General features: G+C 52.2%; 1 protein-coding gene across 1 annotated transcript in view; it reads left to right on the forward strand.

Moving 5' to 3' along the window:
- HYDIN (HYDIN axonemal central pair apparatus protein) overlaps positions 1 to 26,783 on the forward strand; it is a 113,036-nt gene that overhangs the window by 61,693 nt on the left and 24,560 nt on the right. The window contains exons 20-45 of the mRNA XM_048958484.1: positions 856 to 1,094; positions 2,664 to 2,901; positions 4,377 to 4,520; positions 5,633 to 5,776; positions 6,404 to 6,717; positions 11,891 to 12,083; positions 13,893 to 14,027; positions 14,763 to 14,972; positions 15,732 to 15,857; positions 16,198 to 16,375; positions 16,839 to 16,969; positions 17,283 to 17,416; positions 18,040 to 18,176; positions 18,865 to 18,992; positions 19,078 to 19,269; positions 19,633 to 19,782; positions 20,240 to 20,479; positions 20,626 to 20,794; positions 21,084 to 21,275; positions 21,568 to 21,735; positions 22,195 to 22,368; positions 23,514 to 23,719; positions 24,023 to 24,175; positions 24,639 to 24,822; positions 25,439 to 25,580; positions 26,572 to 26,737. Coding sequence (XP_048814441.1) covers positions 856 to 1,094; positions 2,664 to 2,901; positions 4,377 to 4,520; positions 5,633 to 5,776; positions 6,404 to 6,717; positions 11,891 to 12,083; positions 13,893 to 14,027; positions 14,763 to 14,972; positions 15,732 to 15,857; positions 16,198 to 16,375; positions 16,839 to 16,969; positions 17,283 to 17,416; positions 18,040 to 18,176; positions 18,865 to 18,992; positions 19,078 to 19,269; positions 19,633 to 19,782; positions 20,240 to 20,479; positions 20,626 to 20,794; positions 21,084 to 21,275; positions 21,568 to 21,735; positions 22,195 to 22,368; positions 23,514 to 23,719; positions 24,023 to 24,175; positions 24,639 to 24,822; positions 25,439 to 25,580; positions 26,572 to 26,737 — 4,587 coding nt within the window. The remainder of the gene's footprint in view (positions 1 to 855; positions 1,095 to 2,663; positions 2,902 to 4,376; positions 4,521 to 5,632; positions 5,777 to 6,403; positions 6,718 to 11,890; positions 12,084 to 13,892; positions 14,028 to 14,762; positions 14,973 to 15,731; positions 15,858 to 16,197; positions 16,376 to 16,838; positions 16,970 to 17,282; positions 17,417 to 18,039; positions 18,177 to 18,864; positions 18,993 to 19,077; positions 19,270 to 19,632; positions 19,783 to 20,239; positions 20,480 to 20,625; positions 20,795 to 21,083; positions 21,276 to 21,567; positions 21,736 to 22,194; positions 22,369 to 23,513; positions 23,720 to 24,022; positions 24,176 to 24,638; positions 24,823 to 25,438; positions 25,581 to 26,571; positions 26,738 to 26,783) is intronic.

A 26,783-nucleotide genomic window follows, 5' to 3' on the forward strand; every position in this document is an offset into this window, starting at 1 on the left:
CTTCCAGCTCCTGGAGACTTGGAGCTCCGCAGGATTTCTGCTTCATGGGGGAAATTTGGATGGTGTGGGCAGGAACCGTCCTGCAAATCCGCATGGAGGTGGCCCAGCTCAGCCTGTTGGTTCTGGTGGGTCTCCTGCTGGGTGCTGCCCCTCGAATCCAAGCTCTAATGCAGGAATGAAGGCATGCTGCAAATCCTCCTCCACCTGAGGAGCGCAGCAGGTCTGCACTGGGAATTCAGAGCCTGTCTCCATCCAGACAACCTATCACTATTTCTCAGCAATAGTTTCTTGGGCACAATTTACTGCCCGACTTGCTGCCAGGCTTTGATAAATGAGCTTTGTCATGTAGCAAACTTGCAGATTCACCTCTGGAGCAGAGCTATCAGGTCTCCTTTTCAAGCGAGCTACCCTATGTCAGCACAAATCAGAGGAAAAGCTGTACCTTAATGTCAGTGGAGATCTCGCACCCGCTGGTTGGCTTGGACGTGTTCTTTGGCTGGTGGCAGCGCAGTGGCAAGGGCTGTGGGGGCAGGAAGGGGGTTCATGGTGTCATCCACGTGAGGGTGGAACAGGCTGCCCAGGGAAGCTGTGGGTGCCCCATCCCCGGAGGCATTCGGAGCCAGGTTGTTTGGCATCCCTTGGATTGGTCAAAATTGGGTTGGTGAAGGGGGTCCTTTACCGGAGAGGTAAAATGCAAGTTGCACAAACCCCTGCATTATTGTTTTTTCCAGACAGCATAGCTTAGATTCTGTGAAATGTGCTGTGTCTTTTAGCCTTGTACCTTCAGCCTGCCTTTTCCCTTCCCTCACAAATCTCCATTGCTCCCACCCTGAGTCGATCCTTCTCCTCTTGCAGGATGGCAAAGATTCACGCTGGAGGGTTGAACCCCATCAAGGCATCATCCCTCCCAAGACCGAGGTGTCGGTGGCTGTCATAGCCAACCTGGACGACACCACGAGATTCCAGGACAACGTGAACCTCTTTGTAGAGAACAGCAGCACCTACGTGATCCCAGTCCGGGCTGTTGGCATCGGCACCACCATCGTCACCGATAAACCCTTTGCACCAGAGCTCAACTTGGGGCCACACTTCAGGTAGGGGCTCAGGGGTTGGGATGCATTGCGGTCCTTGAGGTCAGTCCTTCCTCTTGAGGTCCCAGCAGTGTTTCATTGGTAGGAAATCCTTTGGAAATGCCTTATAGCTGTTTGAAAGGCATAAAGTGCTCGCCCTCAAAAGCAGCCGCAATGGAAACCAGTTGCTAACTTGTCGCTGAATTGCCCCTAGTTATAATGCATTTATTTCCTCACTTTGTCAAATAGAGATCTGGAGCAAAGCAGCAGGTCCCAGAAGCCTCTGGCTGAAAAACACTACATTACCAATATAAACATATTTCCCTTTGCAATAATGTTGCTTGCTTTTTCACTCAGTATGGAGTATTGGTTCACAACAGCGTAAAGCCTGGTGGTAGCTTGTTAGCAACTCCTTGACGAAATTAATGATGCTGTTTTATTTCTCCTCTGCCCGGCAGTGCTGGAGGAGCAGTAGAATTTCTTTGCCCTTGATCAGCTCACTCGTCTTTCCCTGCTGAGCTTCTCGTTATTAGGTGTAGTTTTCCCTTGTTCCTCCTGCCTGTATTTGTGTATTTGTTGTTATTTTTCCTGCCATCTTTTCCATCACAGCTGTGGAATCCCAAGGCAGGGGATGGTGGCTGGGGACAGGTATGTCCCATGGGCATGAGGGACACTTTCTATGAGCAGCCCTGAAAGCGAGAGGAGGAAAAGCCTGCTGGGCAGGATAAATTAATTGTTAATTGAAAGGGCTCATCTCTAAGAGGGGGTTCTGTGTCTTACAAGCAGGGGAGGAGGGCAGGTCCTTACAAAGAGCCCAGGCACCAGCTGAGCTTCCCAGGACTGTGGTCCTGCATCTGGCATGAGTGCTCTGAGTTCTCCATGAGACACGGCGTCTCGTGCTGAGTTCTTACACAGCAAACACTTCTGCAGTCTGTTTCAAAGACTCGCTGCCTTCTGTGTTTGTATTTAGCTCCTTAGGGTGGACACGTGTTTGTGCTGGTTTTGAACACCTCCTGGAACCATTCATTCCCTGGCCAAGCTGAGATTTTTAATGGGTAAAATAGTTACTCCAGCCTTGCCCACAGTTAATGTTTCTTTACACGAAAGAATCAATTTCCATTAAATGCTCATTTAGGTTTATGTCTCGCTCCAGTTAGTTACCCCCTGCTGGTCCCCTCTGCAGACAGACTGGCTCTCACTGCTGTGCTCATAGCAGGAGAACTTCCATTGATCCCATGTACCCATGTCCCACTTGTCATCCCAAAACACAGCACCAGGGCACAGGATGGTGATCTGTTGGGGGCAGCAAGAGATGCTGGGGGAAGCACCTTGGAAAAATACAATGAGTGTGGAGCCCTGAAGTCAGAGGGCATGGTGGTGATGGGTCAGCGTTTGAACTAGATGAGCTTACTGGTCATTTCCTTAATGATTCATGAAAACTGTTCCTCTCACACAGACCAAATGTTACATGCTGATAAACTTGGGACAGCCATGGTCTGGCTTCTGCTGTAGCCAGCAGAGTGCTGAAGCTGGGGGACTACTGGGAAATCCCAGCTTCCCTGACACTTTCCATCTTCTCTACTTCTCTTCCAGCCTGAGCCCCTGCTCTTATCACTTCAAGATAACGAACAAGGGGAGGCGCACCCACCTGCTCTACTGGACCACAGAAGGCTTCACCCCGCTCCGCCAGCGCGATCGCCTCCCAGCCGTGGGTGACACCAAGGGCAGCCCCCCCCAGGGCCCCGTGTTCAGGCTTCGGCCGCTGAGGTTGGAGCTGATGCCGGGCAGGACGATGGAGATGGAGCTGGAAGGCTTCTCCAGCACTCCAAGGGTAAGGCTGGGTTTGGGGCTGAGCCCTTCCCATCGGGTTACATCCGTGGGGTCGACCTCGGTGCCCCTTGGCTCTTACTGGAGAAAATGAGCATTTGCCTTCAAAAAGTGTTTAAATGCCACAAGTTACCATGGCAGCGCCGGTTGCTTTCCTTGCTGGCCACCATCAGTTGCTAAGGCTTTTCTTGTTTCTATAGCTACCATAAAGCCATCTTGCTGATATCAAAATATGGGCTACTTTAGGGGGCAAACAGCAGGTGATAAGGTGATAAGGCGATAAAGCATCCCATGCTGAGGCGGAAGGGAAGGACAGAGAAAAGAATTAAGCTCAGAGAGATTAGGAAGTAAGTAAATAATAATTAAACAGCAACACACAAGAAAGCCAAGGTGATATATCTGGGGGAAGCATCCACAACACCTGTGGGAGGGGGCAGCGTCTGGGAGCAGCAGCATTTTTGCTCCATGCACAAACACAGGCAGAGGGCTCGTCTGGCACCGAGCTGCAGAGGAGAAAAATGAACACAGCGTGTGTCAGCCCTGGTGATCACAGGAGGATGTTCTCCACGTGGGAAACTGCTCCCAGGGATCATTACCATTGACAGCTGGGGCTTGTGTCAATATTTCCACAGCAGCCCTGCTGTCCCAAGGGCAGTTGGTCTGCCCGTAGGGCTGTGCACCCGTGAGCTGCAGCTTGAGGTGTTAATGGGATTGCTGCACCGGCCCCTTTTGCCTGGGGAAGCCCAATTCAGAGGACTGCAGAATGGCTTGGGTTGGAAGGGAATCGTGCAGGGAAGCAGACAGTGAGCAGGAATGAATCTGCACCATGACCCCAGTGATAGCCGTTTTGAAAGGTGTTTGAGAGTGGTAGTGGAGGAAGATGTGGCAACTCATGTGGTGGGACTCTCCTGGCATTTCACTGTGCAGTTCTGAACTCTAGGAGATTGGTGAAGAGAGAGAAAAGGAACCAAGGAGGGAATACAAAGAGTAGGGCACTGGAGAGGGTTTTGTGCTGGTCTGGTTGTTGGCAGCCCTGCACATAGCAGAGGGGTTGAAACTAGATGATGATTACGGTTCTTTTCAGCCCAGGCCATTCTATGATCCTATGAAAGCTGAGTATGGATCTGTGAGCTCGGCTGGGGCTCCTGGGGCCACCACAAGCCCCTGGGAAGGCTCTTGCCTTGCTTGTATGGGGCTGCAATGGGGCAAAAAGGGGATGTGGAGAAGTGATACCACAAGAGGAACCAGGAGAAGTTGGAGTGTAAGAGCACTTAGCTTGGGCAGAGGGCTGCCACCTGAGATGCCCTGTTACATGGGTTTCTCCTTTGTATCCTTTCCTCTAAGCTTCCAAGGGAAGGAAGGCTTGTTGGCTTTGGACCCTCTTTTCCCTTCACGCAGTTATTTTTGTAGTGATGTCCTACTGCTTTCTATAAAGGTTGTGCTCAGCAATGGGGCACATGGGAGACTGTGGCATTGCAGGTGGTGACGGAGCGGCTGCTGTGCCATGCCATCATAGGCAGCAAGGCAGGGAAGACCCAGATCATGCAGGTGGACGTCACGTGCGAGTTCATTGCCCCTGTCCTGCAGCTCTCCTCCAGGGAAATCACTTTCCGGGTGGAGAAGGTAAGTGGCTGGGTTGTGTCGTCGTGCTCAACCTTGTGTTGAGGGGCTGCTGACCTCAAGCCTTCGGGATGCAAAGTTAAGTCTTCTCCGAGTCCGTGGAGCTTTGGTTATTGATTTGAACGGGACCATTCCTTGCTTCCTCGCCCACGTAATGGTGGGATTACAGCTCCCTGTCAGAAGCAGGCTGGGGCCACTTCTAGAGAGGCATTGGTTTCTGTACTCAGTGTAGAGGAGGGTTCTGAGGATCCCCCGTGGCACACTGGAGTCTGAACACCGGTCCTGTAGGGAGGCTGAGAAAACCAAGAGTGCTGTCAGCAGCTCAGATTGATGAGGAAAAGCTGTCGTGGTCTCTTGTTTCTCTGCCACTCTCTCTGCTGTCAGTAGAGATGTTGGCTCTTTGCATTTCCCCATCACCTCCTTCAAAGAAGCCGCAGACGTCCTTCAGTTGCACTGACGATAACAGCAACGCAAAGCAGGTGCCCTTTGGTCTCTTAACTCCTGCCTCCTGCATCATCTTTCCCTCTCCCACAAGGTGTCTGAAAAAGAGAAAATAGTTCATTATTTATTGTCAGTGTTTTCAGGTCTCTCTTCCAGCTCCCTGGCTCTCAGCATAGCCCACGATCCTGCGAGCAGCTCAGATTTAATGAGAAGCTTTTCTCTCCTCCCTGGTGCCCACGCTCTGCTCAACTTGTGCTTTCCCATTTACCAAACACGATGGCATGGCAGATGGCTGAGAGCAATGCGTATAGAGCTCGTTTCCCAAACATTAATTTACACAAGTGGAAATGAGCCTTGCACCTCTCGGCCCAAAGCTGGAGTTGTATGATGTGGATTTTGCTTTGTTTTGGCCTTGTAGGAGCAGCTGCTTCCTCTTGGGTCACATTGCTTCCCCTGTAAGAGACTGATGTCTGCAGTCCCCTGCAGGATGCTGTGGCTTCTGAAAAAGAAAAGTGTTTGATGAACTTTGAGAAAATCTTTCTAAAAGAGCGAAAAGCAATTAGAATGGTCAATGGAGAGATCTGCGATTCAGAGTTGAAAAACGTGCAATGCAGCAGGAAGGGAAGGGGGCCTATGGCCACTCTTTCTCCATTTGTTGTCTCCTGTCTCTGTAGCAACCCAGTGATGTCCTAACTGCTCAGCACAAACCTCTGCACTTGAAGAACATCTCCTCCCTGCCACTCAGTGCGGTGCTGCTCGTGGAGCAGCCCTTCTCGCTCTGCAACGCGGAGCAGCAGCCTCTCTCCATGGACACCCAGGTGAGCAGCTCGGGCTTCGTGGTGCAGCTTCAGGAGTTGGAGGTGTTTGCTCTTTGGGTCAGCAGCAGCCTGGCCTGAGCTAAACCACATTTTAATTGAGCTGCTGAAAGAAACAAGCTGCCTTTCTAGTGGGTAAGTTTGGATTTTCCCTCTCTGCTGCAAGTCTGAGGCTGCAGTGCCATTGCCCATGTTCTGAGTGTAAGGATGAAGGAACTCTTCAGGAGTCAGGGCTTACCATGGAGCTGATGTGGTTATGTTTTTGGCATGTAGCTTTCTCAGGTCCACGATTCAGCAGGCCAGTTTTTCTCTTGTATAGAGCAGAAATGTAAGCCTGAGGTAGTCTGCTGGGGGAGCTTGCGGGCAGACACACCATAAAGAAAATGAGGGATGAACTGAGAAACTCACCTTGGCATCCCACCTGGAACACCACGTATTCACATACTTCGTGGAACTTTATTGCACTGCTGATTAACACAGAACATAGAATGGCCTGGGTTGGAAGGGATGGCGAAGACCAGCTGGTTCCACCCCTTGCCATGGGCAGGGTTGCCAACTGCTGGATTAAGCACTGGGTCAGGTTGGCCAAGGCCCCATCCAGCCTGACCTTAACATCTCCTCTCCTTGTAGCCACTAAAGCTGAAGACTGGGGAGGAACTTCACCTCTCCATCAGATTTAACCCCGCTTACGAAGAGGGTTTGAACATCCGGGTGGCGGAGCGGGCTCTGAAAATACAATTTCTTGAGCACCCTCTTGAGGAGCACATTGCTCTTCGGGGAGAAGTCTACTTCCCAAATCTTCACGTGGAGACCACGGCCGTGGACTTTGGCTGCATCTTGAACGACACCGAGGACGTGCGTTACGTTGAGGTGACCAACTGCAGCCCGCTGCTCGTGCGGTACCGCTGGTCGTTCCTGGCAGGCAGCCCTGTGAGCCAGATGAGGTACGTGCCTTGCCCTTTTCTCCTTCCTCGTGTCCTGTCTGTAATTTGCAGAGCCCAAGGCTGTCTGCTTGCCGTCTGACAAATTGCTTTCAGCTCTCCCATCTGGAAATGTCACCTACTGGCTGCGGTCAGGGAAGAGGTGACCTGCACCAGTCTGAGGCTGGGAGGGACACGGTGTGTCCTACAGCTGCAACTGGACACTATAGGAGCCTACAACACTTCAACCTTAATCCGTAGCCCAGAATTTCACTTTCTTACCTCTGAGTCGTAAAGTCATTAAGGTTGTAAAAGATCAACATCAAGTCCAACTGTTCTTCCAGGCTGGATGTGGCTCTGGGCAGCCTGGTCTGGTGGTTGGCGACCCTGCACAAAGCGGGGGGGTTGAAACCAGATGGTCATTGTGGTCCTTTTCAACCCTAGGCCATTCCATGCTTCTATGATTCTATGACCTACCACCTATATTGCCCACTAAACCAGTGTCCCCATGGAGCAGAGCTCCCCCGTGGATCCCAAGCCCAAGAGCCTTCTTGCAGTCATGCTGAAGCACATCTGTAAGCACACTTGCAGCCGTTCTTCCCGCTGTGGCCTCTCCCTGTAGTACAGAAGTCTAGTCTGGATGGTTTTAATTACAGCAGCAAATGGTTTTTCCATAATGCCCTAGGAAAGTTAACCACTGTGCATTGAAGTGCTGCTCTTCTAAATAATACAGATCATCAATAAGCAGCTTTGTTTGGAGAACTGGATCTGGTTCACAGCAGGAGACCTGCTGGGGAGTGGAAATTAGCTGTGGCTGTGTGGAGGGCTCAGGGGAGCATTTGGGCTCTGGGCAGCCCGTTCTCAGCTGGGTCTGAGCAAGTAACAGCGGACCTTCTTGATGCATGGCACCTTCAGGAATGGGTCCAAAGGTTTCCAGTCATGCAGGGGGAGGCAGGCAGGCAGGAGGGGAGCAGGGCTGTAATCGTTGCTTGGAGGCCGCTGTCATCTCCTGGTAAATTAGATTAGGGTTTAATTACAAGCTAAAGGGGAGAATCTAATTTTGATGATAGAACAATGCTTATATTTTATAATAACAGAGAAACAAGCACATTACACCAAAGCCTGTGTGGAATTAATTTCCTCTGGGGCCACTTGTTGGCCGGTTGCCTGTTTATCTTTACTCTTATTATTTAGAACCCCTTGGAGTTTTTGGAAATGCGAGAGCCAGGTTGTTTTTTTCAGCTTTTAATCACCCTGTCCCCACCTAAGCTGGCTCTGCTGGACCTGAGCCCGCAGGCAGTGGTTCTTGCAGAGGATGCTGAGTCACCCAGCTCCATTGGTGGGCAGCACCAAGCAGTTCCAGCACTGGGCAACATGGCAGCCTGTGCTCCGTTGGTCTTGGGTATAGACCCTGTGCTGGTTTGTTAGTGAGGAGGATGTTATGACAGCTCCCATTTCTGCTCTGCATCTTAATTAAGCATTAATATACTCTCCCCGGGTCCCTCAGCAGACATCACGTGATTCTCTGTGGCAGAGCTGGAAATGAAGATAGTCTCCAAGCTATTAACACCTCAAATTGCTCATTAAGAGCCCAGCAGAAGGGCAGCATGTCAGATATTATTTCTGGTCCGCATTAAGCACTGTTGGTATTCTAAATTATCAGATCAAACTAACTCAGCCTGACATGGGGAGAATCAAGCATCAGGTCCCATGAAGGCGAGATTGATGGAATTTAACCATCCATCCATCTAACCTTGCTGGAGCTCATCATCAGAGGCTCCCAGCATCAATCAGACACACATGTTTATTTTGACCAGGAGACAAAAATGTTTCTCTGTCTGGACAACACTGTGCCTACTTTTCTTTCTTTTTCTTCTAATTGTTGAATGCATTATTTTCCTCCTCTGTACTCTTTAGTTCCTCAAGCAGAGCAATCACGTCACCCAGCCCAAGCATTGCTGTGGCTGGACGTGCCCAGGTCATGCCAACCATGCTTCTTTTCCAACACTGCTGAGCCATGAATCTCTCGTGGTTCCTCCTCCCCTAGAGTACAGAGTGGGGACAGGCTGAGATCAGTCTCTCCCTTCCCTTGCATCTCTGATAACTCCAAGCTGAGTTAAGCACTGCACTGCAATGTTTTCTGCTGCGTTGGGATCAATTTCCAGAACGACCCAGCAGGAGGCAGAGCCAAATTCAAGCACTGCATTTCATATCTTTAAGATTTCTTATCTTTAAGGCTTCTTTCACGAGGACTGACTTGTGCCCCTTTCCAAGGGAAGTACGTAGGTCCTCGGTGTGGCTTTAGATTCCCATCAAAAAGGAAAGCATTGCATCCATGGGTTGTGCAAGGCGTTTCTAGAATAACCAGAGACATCTGTAACAAATGCATCCTTCCTGCTTCTTCCAAAGGCTCTACACTATGGTCAGCTGTTCTCCAAAGTTTTCTTCTTATAGGAGCAAGCAGCAATGCATGGCTCCTTCTGAGCACTGCTGTTCCTGCACGACCCCTTGGTCCCTGTCCCTGTTTGAGACCCAGGTACACAAACCTTCTGGGGAGGCAGCTAGCATGCTCCACGTGGTCCATGCTCCAGGACAAACCATCTGCACAGCTGTGGCTCCCATTAAACCTGCTTCCTGCCTTGACCTGATGCCTCTGCAGTGGGAACTTCGTGGCTACAAACCCAGAGCAATGCATTGCCAGCAAATCCTTTGTGGAAAGGGCTTGTTGAGTTAGGAAGCGTCTCTTTTCTACCTAGGATTTTTTCTGCTGATTTACTTTGAACAAACAAGGAGCCTTTCTCCTCCCAAGTGGGTCTTCTGTGGCATTAATAACTTCTTGTTCCTCTGCCCTCCCTCCTGCCACGTCCCCCGGCAGGCTGCACTGCAGGGACCCTGCCAGCCAGGTTCCTGCCTCATTACTGACAAAAACAATCTCTTGTTGTACTTGATGGGGCCTTTGTTTGTGATGGTTTTATAACAAGGAAGAAATGGAAAATAGAGACAGTGAAAAACAGTGCAAGGCAAAAATCTGACAGCAGCGCTCTGTCAGCTGCCGGAGGAGAGAGGTAGCAAAAAGTTACATCTGAAATGCACGTATTTGTCGTGCCCTGGTGCTGGGGAGTCTCACAGGGGGGACAGGAGCGTGCACCCCTTTCTCCCCAGTGTTGTCATGGGCCTGCTGTGTCTCATAGAGCTGACAGGCTCCCTGGGGCAGCAGATCTGGGGCTTTGGTAGCTCCAACTGCTTCTCTATTGCCCCATGGTCTTGGGTCTTTCAGTTTGGAGAGCTGCAGTTCTTGCTTGGGATGCAAGCCAGCTCTCGGAAGGCTCTGCACTCAGGGGCAGAAATGATGAGGAGATGAAACGAAGAAAACTTGGGTTTTCTGAGGCTCAGGTTGGATATTAGGAACAATTTATTCTCAGAAAGAGCAGTGAGGCACGGGCACAACTGACCAGGAAGGTAGGGAAGTCACTGTCCCTGTAGGAACCATGGAGATGTGGCAGTGAGGGATGCGGTCAGTGGGCATGGTGGGGGTGAGTGGGGGTTGGGCTTCGGGATCTGAGAGGTCTTGTCCAGCCTTAATGGTTCTATGATTCCTTTGCCCAACGGTGACCAACACCAGCGCTTCCGTTCCCTGTGGTGGTCTGGAGAGCAGAGCTGTGGCATTGGAGAACACACTGAGGTAGGGCAAGTGAAGGCTATTTGCAGTGCAGTCACCTGGAACTGAAAGAAGAGTGCTGCTTTGTGGGTTGGCCTCCTCCAGAAGCACCTTCCACATCTCTCTGTGCCCACGGGCAAGGTGAGAAGTGCAGGTGCCCATGGTGCCTGGCCCTGCCCCAGCCACTGGTGGTTGGGGATCTGCCAGGTCCCATGGAAACGCTTTGAGAGAGGCAGAAGCTGTGGCAAGAGGAGCTTTCAAGACCCTCTCTTGATTTTTCTGATGGAAAGTAATGGGTCAGTTGAGGTTTCAGGTGATTTCACATGCAGTGAATGTGGGAGCAGCATCCTGCAGTCTATGGGGCCGGGGTCTCCTCTCTTGCTGCTCCAGTGCCCCATGAGGAGGAGGAATGCTTGTTCTCAAAGCAGAGACTGCTTGGATCCAGCCAGCTGCAGTGGCGAGATGCAGTTTGGGTGACCGTCCTGGTGCTGATGGCTCTTGCTCAGCCTGCATCGTCACATTGGGTTGGCAGCAGCAGCGTGATTTCTAGCTCCTCTATTTTGGGAGGAGGGTGTGGGAAGCGGTGTGAAGCTGTGTCCCCAGCAGGCTCACAGGCAGGCTTATTTCTGGCATCTCAGAGGCTGGGGATGGCAGGGCCTCCTCCCTCCCTCCCCAGTGGCCGTCCAACTGCGCTCCCATCCCCACTCTTCACTCCATGGAGGTTTGAGCTGCACTCCACGCACATGCAATAGGAGACCCTGAATGGTAGAAGGGAGCTGGGACCCCGTGTTCATCTCCCCCTTCCCTCTGCTTTCCTAAGACCTCACCTTGGGGTCCCTTGCTGGGACTTTGTCTCCCAGCAAGCAGAAGCATGGCAGCTCTTATTGACCCGTTGGCTTGCTGGGATTCCTTCCTTTTCATCTTGCACTTACTGCTCCCATTTCCAGGCTTTCCCCCTGGAAGTGGTCCCTGGCTGTCTTGCAGCAGTACTCGATGATCACATCAACTCCTGGAGTCCCAGAGAGCTTCTACTTCAGCATGAGAAATATTGCTGTTGTCGAGGCGCCGCAAAGTTGCCTCAAACCATACTGTAGAACTAGGGGTAATTTAATAAATGGTTATGGATTTTCCATCTGAGGGCTTTGCCTCTCCTCAGGAGTTATTAACCCCGTAGTATTTATCTCAAGCAGCTCCAAGCTGTGGTTATTTTCCCTTGCTAGGGTGGGTGTTGGCTGCAGGGCTTGCTGAGCCATGAGGACCCACTGGGGATTGTATTGTTAAGGGTAGGCACCAAATTCCCAGCTAGGAGTGAAGCACCCAAGGCTGCTTTAAAAGCCTATTCTTGGCCCTCGGTTAAAAACAGGCAAGACCTCCTTCCCCCAGAATACTTAGCACTGCTGTTTGGTTCTGCCCTCATTCCAGGCACAGAGCTGAGCCTATTCCCAGTGGCTTCCATCAGCCTCATCCTGCTGAACGGCTCATCCATCCCATGCAGAACTCCCACTGCAGGTCCCTGTTCAGATGTATTCTCTGTTCTAGATTCAGTCCTCCGGTACCTAAATATTTCATCAAATCCCAACCAAAGAAAGAGGAAGGAGCCCTGATGGAGTCCTTGGCATCAGCAGGCAGCAGCAACCATGGTATGGACGTGAAGGAGCCAGATCAAGCAGCAGGAGCAGCAGGAGAACCTGCCCCAGAGCCAGCAGATGCAGATGGAGCCCTGGAGACGCAGGTAGAGGCTCCTGTAGACCTCCTGCTTGGATGTTGCATTGACAGCCCCAGAGCAGATGGGTGCTTTCCCAAAACAAGAGGTTGCAGAAACTCTGCTGTCACCCAGCTTTGGGAATGTCTTTGCTGACTGTTGGTGTGCTTTGGAGCTTGATCCCAGTGGTGGTGGGGTCAGGAAATGCCAAAATGAGCATGAAGTTTAAGGAGAAGGGCTCGAATCCTAATATCAGCTGTGTTAGCATTGTGAGTCCACACGTTTTTCTCTTAGCCAGAAGCAATGATACCCTGTGGCTGCACAGAGCAGCGTGGCTAAACGCCGAGTTAGAAGCATGCAGTCTTTTTGATTTCCTGCTTTGTTGTCATGTATACACAAGCAAACCAGGGAAATCCAAGTGGATGTGCCTGAGCAGGATCCAAAACTGCTTCAAGTCTGTACTGCAGTTTGATTTTCTGCTCACGTTGCTGTACTTAGGCAATATCTGTATAGCCTTTCTGGGGAGAAGGGAGATTGTAAGCTTAGAAGAGTCTGGCTAGCATCTTTTAGAATGCTTTGCTTGTTTTGAAAATGCAGGTATGACAAAATGGTGTATGTGGAGTGCAGAAAGACTTTGAGGATGGTGGGTTTGGAGAGGGTTCTGTTGGAGTTGGAAGGGAATTAATCCCCTTGTAGCTCCTTTTGTAGGCTAGGAAGGAGGATGGGGAGCTGTGCTCAGAGTCTCGGGGTCCTACATTGCTGAAGTGAGTAGCGGATGTTAGCTGAAAGCTCTGTAACTCATTGTTGGCCAAACAATAAACTATAAGAGGGCCAAAAGGCCTTTTTGGAGAGTGCTGAAGATGGCCAAGTTTTGCCATTTCTTCCTGAGAAGAAAAGGGAATGTGAGAAAACTCAGCCTTCCCCTGTGTTTTATCTGTTAGGGGAGATGGAGCCTCTAATTGGGTCTGAGGATGTCCCCTAAATACTCTTGCAGCTGCTATTGAAGTCAGGACTGCAGCACAAAACACTTCTTCTAATTAAGAAGCAGCACATATTCCTCAACTCCAAGACCAATTACAAAGACTTCCTGTATAAATAGGGATCAAAACCCCAAGGACAAGTTCTCTTCTTTTGAGGGCACTTTTGAGGTTAAATACCACTGAAGCAGCATCTCAGCTGCCTTGGCCAGGATGGAGCCATTCAGAAAGATCACTCCCGTGAAGATCTTCAGCTCCCTGGTGGTGGGGAGCAGATGAGGTGAAACCTGAGTAGCACTTGAAGGTCTGCCAGTCACTTCCCAAGTCCTTATTTTTCAGTTTTCGATGTACTTCCCTTGTAGACCCTTTTTTAGTCGTGGAGAGCCTCACCTGTCCAGGTTTGGGGCATCAGTTGTGGATGGGCTCAGAACCACACTGAACTGATGGCAGGGATGTTCCATGTTTGATTGGTGCCTGGGTTCTGTCTCAGCTGTGTCTAGCTTGACAAGATTCTTCCTTATCCATTGAGATAATCATAGGAGGTTGTCACTGCTGGTTCATAGACCACCCCAAGTTGGAAGGGACCCGTAAGGAGGTAAGAAGGTAAGAAGGGACCATGGAGTCCAACTCCTGACTCTGTGATCTGTGTGGATCCTTTCTGACTCAGGATATCCTATGATTCCTCAAACCAACAGAGAAGAGCCCACGCAGGTGGGATGTGGATGTGGCAGCAGATGGTATCATAGAGTAATAGAATATCCCAAGTTGGAAGGGGCTCGCAAGGATCATCGAGTCCGACGCCTGAGATTGGTCTCCCCGCAGCAGCCAGCTCCTGCTGCAGCTCCTGGTGCTCTTTTTCCAGCTGCTACCACCTGCTGTCAAGGAACTGGAGAGTGCTGCAGAGATGGTGAGTGCTGCAGAGACTCAGAGCCTGGTGGAGACCAAGGAAGTGACAGAGTTTGTGGAGAACAAGCCCCTCGCCTTGGGTGTGGAGGAGGTAAGAGCTATCTCCTGGCTCTGACTTCCACATTTCCAGTGTAGCAAGCAGTTGCCTGGCCCCTGCACACGCTGATGGCCCTTGGTGCTGCTCAGTGGCCTTGCATCCCTCCAAGCACAGCGTTGTGCAGTGCTGATGAAGCAACCAGCCCTGGGAGAGGCCATGCAGGACGTGTTGTAGGGCTGAGCAAGGACCACACCTGTGGGCATTATTCACTCTGTTGGCATTAATCAAGTGGGCATTATTCATTCTCTTGGCGTTAATCAAGAGGCCCGTGGGAAGTTTCTGCAGTGGATTTTGCTGCAGCATTTTAAGAGAGGGCAGTGTGTTAGTGCCCAGGAGTGGAAAGGACAAGGAGCAACGTGGGCTGAGCCGGAGCCCTCCCCCAGCTGCAGGACTCTCATCTCCAAGTCTCATGCTTCTCCAAAGGCAGTTAAAGCTTCTAAAGGCATGATCTGCTGCGGAGAGAATGCGTTGCTGCCAGGAGGCCTCCCAAATTATGCTAATGTAATGTATTAATGAAAGCATTAATTAGTGAGTATGGGAGAAGATTTCCCCATGGTTCCTCGGCTGAAAAGCAGAATGGCTGCGAAGGAGGTTGGGATGACTTTGTGTTTCTGAGTGCCCTGCAGCCACGTCCTTCACTCCAAGCCAGAGCTCCAGCCTCACCCCGGGGCCGGGTGGCTCTTCTGCACTGACCTTGATGCTCCCTACCCCAACCTCCCCTTCCTGCAGGTTTTTGACATCTTGCCACTATATGGCGAGCTGCAGCCAGGCGAGAGCCAGCAGGTCACCTTCACCTTCTTTGGCCATGCCAACCTGGTGGTCCACCTCACGGCGCTGTGTGAGGTGCAGGGAGGTCCGACCTACGAAGTGATGCTCAGTGGAGAGGCCTCAGTCGTCAGCTACCTCCTCGATGTCACAGAGATCGACTGGGGGCTGCAGGTACCACAGCTTCTCTCGGGGCTGGTCCTCATCTTCAGCAAGGTCTAGGACTCTTTCCAGCAACTCTGTCGGGTGGACAGCTTTCCCTGCCCTTCCTCCAGCATCTGTGTAACACACCTTGCGTCCCAGCTGTTGTTCTTATGGCCATTTCCATTCTCCAGAGCTGGGAGTTCCTGCACCTCAAGGTTTCTGCTTCCTTGGGCAGAAGGGTGATGATTTGCAGAGGAACGTCCTTAGCACATCCAGCTCCTCCAGGCTGAGACCCAAGGAGATGCTCTTTACCACTGCTTTTGATTAAGCAACAAAATAAACCAGGGGAGAAGCTGAATTGGGCTTCCCAGTCAGTAGGTGGAGAGAATTTCCCCAGAATAACTCCTGCTTTCCCTGTTCAACTAAAAGCCATTCAGATATTTCTAACTACATACACCATCATCTCCCTTTTTGCTGCTAGCTCCACCGAGGCTTGCAGACCTCCATGCCCATCCAGCAATTGCAACGCGCATGCTACTTTGCAGGGATAAATGATGAGTGGTGGGGTGATGACCCAGAAGTGGCCATTAGACTTTGGCACTGCAGAACAGGGCAGCTGTCCTGGTTTATCTTTGATTTTTGGTGGTATTTGGCCCTCTTCACGTGGTTGGTTTTGCACCTCTACAACCCAGCCCTGATACCTGTCCCTATGCCCTGCAGCTGTGGGTTCCCCACGTTAGCGTTGTCCCACCTTATGAGGCTCAATGCCCATCTTCTGTCCCTCCGCAGCTGTTTAATGAAGTTGCTGAAGCAGAGCTCACCCTGCAGAACAGTGGCAAGGTGGGATTCCAGTACCAGGTGCTGAGCCCCAGCGACTGCCCTCTGCCTGGCGTGCCCCTGGTGCTGCCCAGCACGGTGAGTACAGGGCAGCACAAGCACTGAACCTTGGTCCTGTGGGGCAGAGAAGGGCTGCTCTTGCTCTCTAGCTGGCTCCTTTGCCAGAAACGAGCAGCCCTGGTGCGGGTCCCTTGCTCCTGCAGAGCTCTGTGGGGCAGTGAGAGGGACAAGGGGGAGAGGAGCACCTGGCATCCTACAAGGATGACACGCTGATGCCCTCTTGCTGTGAGCTTCCAAAGTCGCAGCTGAGACTTGTAGCAGCATCAGCCCTGGCACTTCTGCTTTCCCCTCTCTGCTCACTGTCTGTCCATGCAACTTTCTTTGATGCCTTCCCCCTTCCTTCTCCCGCTCTCTGCAGGGTTATGTTGGACCTAGCCAGGAGCAGGTGCTGAAGGTTTACTACCTACCAGGGGTACCTGGAGCCTTCTGCAGGACTTTCCAGATCCAAGTGGGGCACTTGGAGCCAGAAACCATCACTCTGAGAGGGGAGGGGAGCTTCCCCAGAATCTGCTTGGATCTGCCCAGGAATATCAGAGGTGAGCTCTGCCTCTCTGTCCCCAGGAAGGTCCCCTGGTTTCCTCTGTGCTATACACCCATAGGGTGGCTGTCACCCACCTGGAGGCTTGAGAGGTATCACACCCCAAAACCCAGCCCTCCAGCAGCTTTTTGACTCCTCAGTAAAGGGAACCCACGTGGGCTTTGCCCCAGGAAGGGCTTGCCAGCATGTCTGCCAGCTGGAAGGATTATTGTCTACATGACCAGCAGGGCACTTGGCAAGGACAGATTAGCATCACACTGCAGGGGATGAAGTTTTCTTCTGTATGGGGGAAGATGGGTGGAAGTGAGCATCCAAATTCAGAGGAGAACAGCGCCTGCTTGCTATAGACTGCCTGCAGAGTGCTGCTGGGAGAGGACAAGGTTGGGGGAAAGGGGCTTCCCAGCTTACATGAGATTGGTGCTGCACTCCCGCTTCTATTTTTGGATATTTTTTTCCTTCAGGAAACGAAAAATATGAGAAGATCCTGCAGGAGGCAAGAGAGAAGGTGGAGAAAGAGAGCCAGAGAGATGAAGCAGTTGTTCTTGGGGAGGCCACAGCCACTGAGACACCCATGGATGACCTGGATATGGTGGTGAGAACTTGGTTCTGCGCTGTTCAGCACGTGTCACCCTTCTGCAATGGGGTTGGGTGTGCACTGCTGTCACTTGGGACCTCCTGCCTGTGACCATCCATCCTCTCTGCACCACCTTTGAGTTTATGGCACTCTGTGATGGAGATGCAGGGCATCGCTGGGGTGCTTGCTCACAAATTCTGCCACGTTTATGGAACTTAATAGCTGTATGTAGGTACCCCATCCCTGGAGGGGCCCGAGGTTGGGTTGGATGGAGCCCTAGGCAACCAGATCTGATAGGTGGCAACCAGCCCATTGACTTTGCTCTCCACAGCTGGACATTCGGCTGCAGATGCAAATGGAAGAGATGCTGGTAGAGGAATACGCCTTGGAGCAGCAGAAGCTCCTGCTCTCCTGTCTCTCAGAGGACTTTGTCTTTGACCAGCAAGCTCTTCGGAAGCTTCTCAGGTTGGTGGGGACTCCCTGCCTTCGCGTGCCCCAGGGTAACATGCAGCACCCAGCACTGCTCCTGGGAACTCTCGCAGAGCTGGGACTGGCCAGGGACCTGGGAAAGACCTGATCCAGAGGGCTGTACCATGCTGTCTGTGAGCAGCTGGGTGCCTTCCCATCTCCAGGGCCACCCACAAGCCTTGAGGGTGCCCAGTTCCCCACCTGCTCCATTCCAATGCAGACCATGCTGACCATCCATCACCATGGGCAACACCCGTTCTAACTAGCTCTGAAAGAGGCTGGCCTCTTTTGTTCCAACAAATGACTGAGGAAGAAGACACACTGCAAAACAGGTGGTTTGTGTTTTGCTGAGTGGGATTCCTCTGGAAAAAGACCTTCCCACGAATCTCATACATGTTGGTTACTGCCTTTACCAGTGCTCTTTTGGAGTTGGATTAGGACCATTGAAGATGCAATGGACTACAGTGGCTTTTCATAGCAGGAGAGCTAGGATCCATGGACTCCACTATCTGTGGACCCGTATCCATGCACTTACACCATTTAAAACTAACCTGCTTTTTGTTAAGGTCTCACTGCTAGCTGAGAAATGGTTTAAAAACTCTCCTTGTTCCTACTTTTAGGGTGCAGCTGCCTGAGTACGTCCTGGACTTTGGCTACGTCATTCTTGGTAACATGCATGCACACATTGTGAAGATCACCAACACTGGGCAGCTGCCCGTGTCCTTCTGTGCAGATGGACGCGTCCTGCGCGACACAGGCAAGTGGGATGGAGGTGCTTCTCACCACTTCTGATTGTGTGTGGCCCCTGGACACATGGAGGGTTTTGAGTGCTTTTTTGTACAGCTTGCTCCTCCTCAGGACCCCATGCTTGGTGGTGTAGAGCCTGAGTTCTTCTGGACAGAGTCCAGGCCCACCTGCTGCCCAAATGCTTGGCTGCAGGGCTGAGATGGCCCCATCACCTGGGAAGCCTCTCAGCATCTCCAGCTCTTGGCTACCAAGAGGTTTTGTACATTCTGTGGGCTTGCTTTGCAAATAGAGGGACCCTTTGTGGTTGAGGAATGCTTTGGTTCATAGTGTCGTAGCACCTCTGTTCGTCCTTCATGATGAAAGAGCTTCTGAGGTCTTCCTTTCCATCAAAATAGGCTTCCAAAGCAGGCTTTGATGTAAGGCTTGTCATCCACCGTGCCATGAGACGCCATGTTGAGTCACCATGGGATGAATGAATGCCTCCTCCAAGTTGTTGTTCCTCCATTGAATAAGGAAGCTGTAGCTGTATATCCCTTTTGAGCAGGTCACCAAGCATCCTTGGGGTGCCTGGTGAAGGATTCCTTGTAACACAGGGCAGCGAGTCTTTTCTGGAGGTGAAAGGGACCCCTTCACAGAGCAGCCACACCTGTATGACTTTTTGATGTGTTGGTCACTCATCTCAGCTGCTCTGTCTGAAGGTTTCACTGTGGAGCTGGACCGTGTGACAAACCTGCCATACTGCGAGACCGAGACGTTCGAGGTGCGCTTCGACCCGCGGAGTGCCAACGTGCCACTGGGAGCAGCAGATGTGCTGCTGCCCATCAAGGTACCACCTTTTGTCACCCGTGTCAGGCAGGACATAGCAGCAGGACCCACCTGGGCTCTCGGCTGGACACTCTGCTCTTCACCAGGTCACAGGAGGCCCCACGTTTCACCTCTGCCTTCGTGCCTGTGTGACTGTGCCATCCCTCTGCATCTCCAGGGACAGCCTGGAGTTCTCCACTGTCCAGTGTGGGCAGTGTCAGGAGGAAACCATCCAGCTCTACAATCAGTTCCAGGTGCCCTGTAAATGGTTCATTACCTTGAAGGAGCCTGTTAAGAAGGTAATGTTTAGTGGGCAAGGAGGGATGGGTTGATGGTTGGACTAGATGGGTCTTAATGATCCTATGACTTCTATGATTCTATAAAGCAGGGACAGCGTTGTAGCTTATCAGTTGGTTTTCCTTGGCCTCTGTTTCCTTTTTTGCACCCTATCAGTGTCTGAGCACTTAGGCTACTACTCATGAAGCCTTTGGAAGGTACAGAGCAAGGCTGGTTCATCTCAAACTGTTCCCTATCTGGTGCTCCTCTTGTCTGCCATCTGCGCCCGTGCCTCCCTGTCCCCAGCACTGTGTCTGAGACCTGCAGGAATGCTGGGTCCATCATTACAGGCCACAGGAGCCTCACAGGTTGATTTCTGTGCCCAGGTGGATAAACATTTGCCAGCAAGCGTGCGACGGAAGCTGCAGCAGGAGCTGAAGGCCAAGCCCTGTGTCTTCGAGGTGCTGCCCTTGGCTGGGGACCTCACCCCAGGGCAGCGATGCAACATGAGGGTCAGGTTTACACCCACTGAAGAGGTGAGATGGGCAGAGCTGTAATGAAAGCATAGGGAGAAGGAGCACACTGCAGGCTGAGCCTTGGAAGGGCTGCTCTGAGCTGATCCTGCCAGTACAGCAGACTGATCAGATGCGTGGCTGGGCACGGCAGCACAGACATCCACACCACTGTGGTGCCAGTGATCCCGGGCACTTTGGGAGACAGCATGAGCTAGGAAACCTTAGATTGCACCTGATTTGGAGCCTGTTAGCAGGAGGCAGTTTGGACATGGATGCTTATGTGCCTGGAGTGCTCCCAGCAATGTCACAAGCTAGCTGAGATGTAACCATCTTATCTGTGGCTTTGACCAGAGTCAAACATGTTTTGACCAGAGCAGAGATGTTTCTAGCTAGTGAGAGCTCGTCTGTCTCTACCTGATTCTGCTGCTTGGTACAGAAATGCCAGGGCTGTGTCTGAGCAACATAACCCTCTTTTCAGAGATCCTACAGATGTGAGCTGAGGATTAACATTTGCCAGAGCAGCCAGCCTCTGCAGCTGCAAGTCTCGGGGTATGGGCTGGAGCCACAATTGGAGTTCGACCCCCCGCTGCTTGAGCTGGGACCTCTGCTGCCATACAGCAGTGGGGCAGCAGGGACAGTGGTAGTGAAGAACCCATGCGAGTTCCCCATTGAGTTTTACTCACTGGAGTTTGACCAGCAGTACCTTGCTGAGGAGCAGGTGAGGAGGTCTGGTCCCCATGCCGTGGCTTTGTAGTACTTCAGTTCCCTGAGGAAATGTGGGAAGCCCCCAAAGCAAGGTCTGGTGGCCTTTCATGGTCAAGTCTTCTTCACATGTTGCTTGGTTTCTCTTCCTTATGCATGCAGATCCTGCGGATGCTGAAGGACTATGATGGCCGCCATACCCTACTGCTGCCTCCACGTGCCCCTGGTGAGAAGCTGCCCCCGGAGGTGCTGGAATACTACCAGGACCAGAAGAGACTGCAGGATGAGCAGGCCAAGTCCAGGACTGGGGATCCAGCAGGCCAGGAAAATGGTGAGGCTGTCCTGAATGTGTCTCACCCACAGAGATTTGAGTGAGCTCCTCAACCAGTAGAACCAGGTTCACCATCACCAGTCTGTTGAATTTTCTCCTTCCAAGCAACAAAAGCACAAACTCAAGCTTCCCCCAAGGCAGAGACAGGTTTCTGAGTGCCTTGGGCATCTCGCTTTGTGGGGGGTTCTCCATCTTTTTACATATGGCTGTGTAAAGGGACAAATGGCAAAGAGCAGGTTGCCTGGCCACGTTCATCATCATCAGCCTTCTCCTTGTCCTTCCTCCTCAGCCACCAGAGAAGATGTCCAGTTTCTCTCGGATCAGGGAGCAAAGCACTCTGCTGAGATCATTCACACCCTCTCATCTCATTACTCAGTCGTTCCTCCCTCCACTTCTGATGAAAGCCAGTCCAACAAGGTGGACTCTAAATCTGAAAGGGGAGAAGAAGAGGAGGAGGATCTTGAGAAAAGACACGGAGCAGGTCAGAGCCCTATGATTATTGCCTCTTCTGTGTCCACTGTGACAGAAGGGCCTTTAGGCATCACGAGATGCCTGTGCTTCCCCCTTTCTGCCTCTCCATTTGCTGCATTCTGAATGGGACTTGTCAGCAGCAATTGAAGGCAGACCCTAAATGCAAGAAGAGCATGGGGAAGCCCCAGGTGTGATACTGGAGTCAGCAGGGTCTCCTCTCCCAGGACCTGAGGGGATGGCGAAGAGGTTGAGTATCACTGGTGTGCAGGAGGCTGATGTTGGTACCGTGTTCTGCCCAGCAGAGCATCAGCAGAGCGCCAGCAGCAGCAAGGAGGCTGCAGGAGAACTGGATGACAGCCCTGTGCTCAGAGCCATCGCCCGCCACCTGGGCATCGATATCTCTCCTGAGAGCCGTGAGGCCCAAAACCGCCAAGGGATCGCCATCATCATCCACGGGGCACCCCTGACTGGTGCGTGTGCCACACGGGGGAGGAGGAGCAGGGCGAGAGGCATCCCGGTGGGCTGCCATGTGAAGTCAGGTGTCTGTGGATCTGCAAGGGTGTGAAGCAGCACCTGGCCTTCCCCTAACTGGTGGAAGTGGCTCATCTCGTGTCTGTGCGGCTGGGCTGTGTCCCCCCAAACTAGGTGGCCTTAGCCATGTTGCTTCATGGGAGTGTGTTGGCTTGTGGCCTTCAGAAGGCCTGACCCTCACCAACATGCCTCAGTTGCTGCGTGAAGAGCCTTGTGAGACAGTAATGGTGGTGGGATGGGGCTCAAGCATTGAGGTGACCTCATGGGACAAAGCCCTGGGGTGGCAGCGAGCTGGAGATGATCTCCCTCTATAGAACAACACTTCCAGTCACGTTCAGGCTGCTTCCCCCTCGGTTTCCCATGCCGGTGTCACCATGTAGGCCTTCCTCTCCCCCAAGGAAAGACATCGGCTGCGGTCGCCCTCTCCAGACATTATGGCACAGCCTGCTTGTCCATCGACTCGCTGGTGATGGAGGCCATCTCCGACAGGAGCAGCTCAGCTGGGCTCCGTGCGAGGGAGCTGTGCCTCAGGGCTGCCATAGAGCAGAGCCACAAGGAGATGGAGGATGCTGGTATGTGCAGACATGTGGTCAGAGCCACCCCAAGCACCCGTGACTACTGAATTACTCCCTATGAGCTGCTTCCCAGAGAGTTAGAAGGTGCCCAATGCCATGGACGGAGCCCTGGCCAGCCCGATTTATGATTGGCAGCCCTACCAGCTTCAAGGGGTTGGAACCAGAATCTCTCCAACCTAAGCCGTTCTGCAATTCTATGGCTCTGTTAGTTGGCAGCGTGTAGAAGAGCAAAGCCAGCTCGCAAACCCTCTCCAGTTGTTTGAAATCTCTTCATTTCGAGGGCTCACACAGGGACGCTTCCTGCTGCCTGCAGGCTGCTTAGCACATGTCCCTTTTCCTGAGAGTGGTGAAGCACACCTGCATATTTCTCAGGGTTTTTATTATTTCCTCAAAGCTAAATTCAGCCAGCTCTCGGTGGCCATCAGGCAGAGCTGCTGCCTGTTTTAACGAGGAACAAGCCCTGTGAAGTGGCTCATTAAGCACTAGGTGCCTGGCTTGGAGAGTGATTTCACAAACATGAGAGAAAGGGAAGAATAGCCTCCCCGAGGAGCTTCAGATGAGAGGCATGCTGCAGACTGACTCTTTTCTCCAGAGATTTTTCCTATTTATGCCATCAGCTCATGGATGTTATGCTGTTCCCCACATGAGACCAGCAACTTTTAAGGTGTTTTGTTGGACAGCTGGTGCTCCTAGAAGAAGTGTAGACTGAGGGCAGGCATCAGCTTTAAAGGAAAGCTTTGCATTGCCAAGACTTGGGTTGGGAGAAGATGGGATGGGTTGGGATATCCAGCATGGAAAATGTAGCTCCAGTGGAGATTGGTGATGGCAGCTGGGGCAAGGCTGAGCATGGGAGTATCTGTAGGAGAATGTAGGGTGTGGAAACAGTGGAAACAGTGGTCCTGAACCGTTGTCTTGATCTCTAGTGGACATACCGCACAGCTTTTTTTAGTGGTAGTATTTAGTATTGAGCAGTAGGTGGATGGTTGGACTAGATGATCTTAGAGGTCTTTTCCAACCTTGATGATCTCATGATTTTATGGCTAACTGGTGCTGCCCGTGTGTTAGGAGGGACACAGTGTTGTACATTGAACGGCTTGAAAAGCCAATCTCTAGGCCCTGCTGAGCTTCTGTCCCCTCTGCAGGTCAAAGCACAGACCCATCCGTCCCTCAGCTCGGTGCTGAGCCCAGGCGCAGCCTGGACATGAGCCAGTCCAGCTCTGGGGAAAAGACCAGCCTGCACTCCATCAGCTCCCGCAGCCGGGCGAGTGCAGCAACAGGCAGGAGGAGATCAGAAAACCATGCGTCCCAGTCCCAGAAACAGCAGCTCGCGGACCCAGCAGGCTCACAGGTGAAGAATGATCACACTGGTGATTCATGAGACCTTTTGAGTGTCTTTGAGTAGTGCTGGGTATAGTTCAGGGTGGGAAGAAAACCTCTGCTGGGCCATGTGTCTTGCTGGTGCAGCCCTGATCAGCATGGCAGCTTGCAGGATGCTGTGTTACAAGCAGGGTTTGCTGCTGTCCCAGGGATGTGTCCCCCAGGGCTCTCTCCTGGAGCCCTCACCTCACAGCTTTGTTCTACCTCAGACCTTCTCTCCAAGTGCTTGGAGTTGCCTGGAGTTCTTCCAAGGGGTTTAATTTGTCTTCTGCAGGGCTCCTCCAGCTCTCATCGCCTCTCGCTGCTTCCCTGCGTCCCCACACAGCAGTGGCTGAGCGTTGAAGGGAGCACGGCAGGAGAGGCAGGCTTGATGAGCTGCGTGCTGCCCGAGGACGTGCTGGGAGCCATCCTGTCAGAGAGGCTGCAGGTATGGCATGTCCTCTGCTTTGGGGGTCAGGAGGGTGGGAGGCACTGAGAGGGGACAGCTGGAGGGAGTCCTGGGCTGCCAGCGTCTTGGTGAAGATGCAGACGCCATCAGTTGGCAGAGCGCAGGAGCTTGTCTGAGCTGATGTATCTCTGAAGGAGTAGAAATGTGCTGGCATGGCTGCCCCGGGAGATGGGGGAGTCAGCATCCCTGGAGGTATTCAAGAAAAGGGTGGATGTGGCGCAGGGGGACTTGGTCTAGAGCAATTGGGCATGGGAGGATGGCTGGACTAGGCGATCTTAGTGGTCTTTCTGACCTTTGTGATTCTGTGGTTTGGAGTACCAGCTCCAAGGTGATGACAACAAGATGGCTTGTGTCCTTGGACATCTGCATTTATTGCCAAGCTGAGAGCCTAGTGCATGCTGTTGCTGACTCTCTCTCTTCCTCTTTTTTGCTTTATTCCCAGTTGAGTGACTGCTACCAGGGAGTGGTCTTTGATGGCCTGGAGACCCTCTTTGCACGCAGCATGGCGTCTGCTCTCCTCTGCCTGCTCAAAGCTGTCAACAACCGTCCTTACATCTATTTTGTGAACCTGTTCCAGGACTATGCCTCTTGGAAAGCCAAAGAGATGGCTGCAAAAGAGCAGGAAGGTGAGAATCATCTCCATACCTCTCAAATGTCCTCTCAAGCTCTCAGCCTTACCGTCGTGTCCACCTGGACAGAACTTGTAAGAAATGTTTGGGTTTTTTTTAATCCTTCCTTTAGTATCGTAGAACCATAGAATCACTGAGGTTGGAAAAGACCTCTAAGGTCACCTAGTCCCAACTGCCCACATGCCTCAGTGCCGTGTCCCCTTGGCCCATGAACACCTCCAGGGACAGTGACTCTCACCTCCTTGGGCAGCTGTGCCAGTGCCCAAATGCTCTTTCAGAGGAGTTTTTCTTAATATCCAACCTTCTGCCTCAGCACAGCCAGCACTCACCTCACAGTTGCTTCAAGTATGTCTTCATGAGGCAAAACACCTGCCTTTCAGTCTGTGTCTCCAAAGCTTTGGGTGCAAGTGCAGGCTCTCATGGCATGGTACCTATCCTCCATGCTGGGACATGGTTCTTGCAAAGCAGCACTCTGAGGCATTATCAAACCACAGCAGGTGTTGGGGCTCCCCACTATCAGCTTATCCTGGAGGGTCTGGGAAGGTTTGTGTGCTCATCCCCAGCACCAAGCCCTGTGTGTATCTGCTGATGGTTTCTCGTGTGTGCATGGAAGAACGGGAGCAGGAAGAAGTTGCCAGGAGAGAGAAAGCACGCCTTCAGGAGATGGATGAGGAGGAGTACGATGCCCTCACTGAGGAGCAGAAAGCTCAGTTTGATGACCATATACTACAAGTCCAGCGTGAGAGGAGGAGGAGGTCTGTAAGCTTTACATGGGCAGCTCTCCAGTATGGTGTCCCTGAAGGGTTCCCCCATTCCCATCTTCCCATCCCACATGGGGCTCCTGACCCACCTGCTGCCCTCTTCCCTTCCCTGTGCTGGATGCAGGCAGGCTGCTGGAGATTTGGTTGAGTGACACCACAGCCGGTCTCAGCTCTTTGTTCTGTCAAGGCTGAAGCTTGTTTCCCCAGGGGAGATGACTAGGGCTGCTTCAAATGGCTCTGATTTTCAGGACAGACAGCACAAGTTTCCTAGAGCAATAGCTAGGTAAAGTGTAGTTGCTCAGAGCCTGTTTTGCAGGAGGGCAATTACTGCAGCTTTTGCTTTCTGATTGAATGGTTGTCCTGTTGCTGGGCACCACTGAAAAGAACCCGGCCCCATCCACCTGGGGCTCTCAGCCTTTCCTCATACAGGAGATGCTCCAGGACCCGACCATCTCTGCAGCCCTCTGCTGGGCTCTCTGCATCAGTTCCCTGTCTGCCTTGAGCTGGGCAGCCCAGAACTGGGACCAGTGCTCAGGCTATGGCCCTCTCAGGGCACAGCACAGGGGAGGAGAACCTGTAGGGCTCCGTTCCAGGCAGACCTTATTAGAGGAGGTGCACAATTTAGAATCACAGAGACATTAAGGTTGGAAAGGATCCTCTCAGATCCCCCAGTCCATCCCCAGCCCACCCCCACCGTACACATTGACCACATTCATCAGTGCCACATCCCCATGGTTCTGGGACATCTCCAGGGATGGTGACAGCCTGTGCCAGTGCCTCCCCAATCTTTTGGAGAATAAATTCTTCCTAATACCCAGCATGAACCTCCCCTGGTGCAATGTGAGGCCACCTTTCATCCTATCATTATTACCTGGGAGATAAGACTGACCCCCAGTAGGTCCTGAATTTGGCCATAGACAGGCAGGCACGATCCATGTCATTCTGTCGTGACTCTCAGTGACGTATTCTGTTTGACTTGCTGAAGGAGGATGGAGCAGCTGGCTCGAGAGCTTGAGGAAAGGCAGAGGCAGGAACTAGAGCGCTTGAAGGAGGAAGAAGAGCAGAAGAAGAAGTCCAAGCGGGGAAGGAGAGAGCTTGGAAAAGAAAAAGACAGTGTCTTGGGGAAGAAAAGCCAGCCTGGAGGCAGACAGGTGAGTGGTTATACTATTGCAATGATCATCAGCATCCCACAAGAAC

Source organism: Lagopus muta, chromosome 12 (assembly GCF_023343835.1).
Source record: "Lagopus muta isolate bLagMut1 chromosome 12, bLagMut1 primary, whole genome shotgun sequence".
Taxonomy (NCBI): domain Eukaryota; kingdom Metazoa; phylum Chordata; class Aves; order Galliformes; family Phasianidae; genus Lagopus; species Lagopus muta.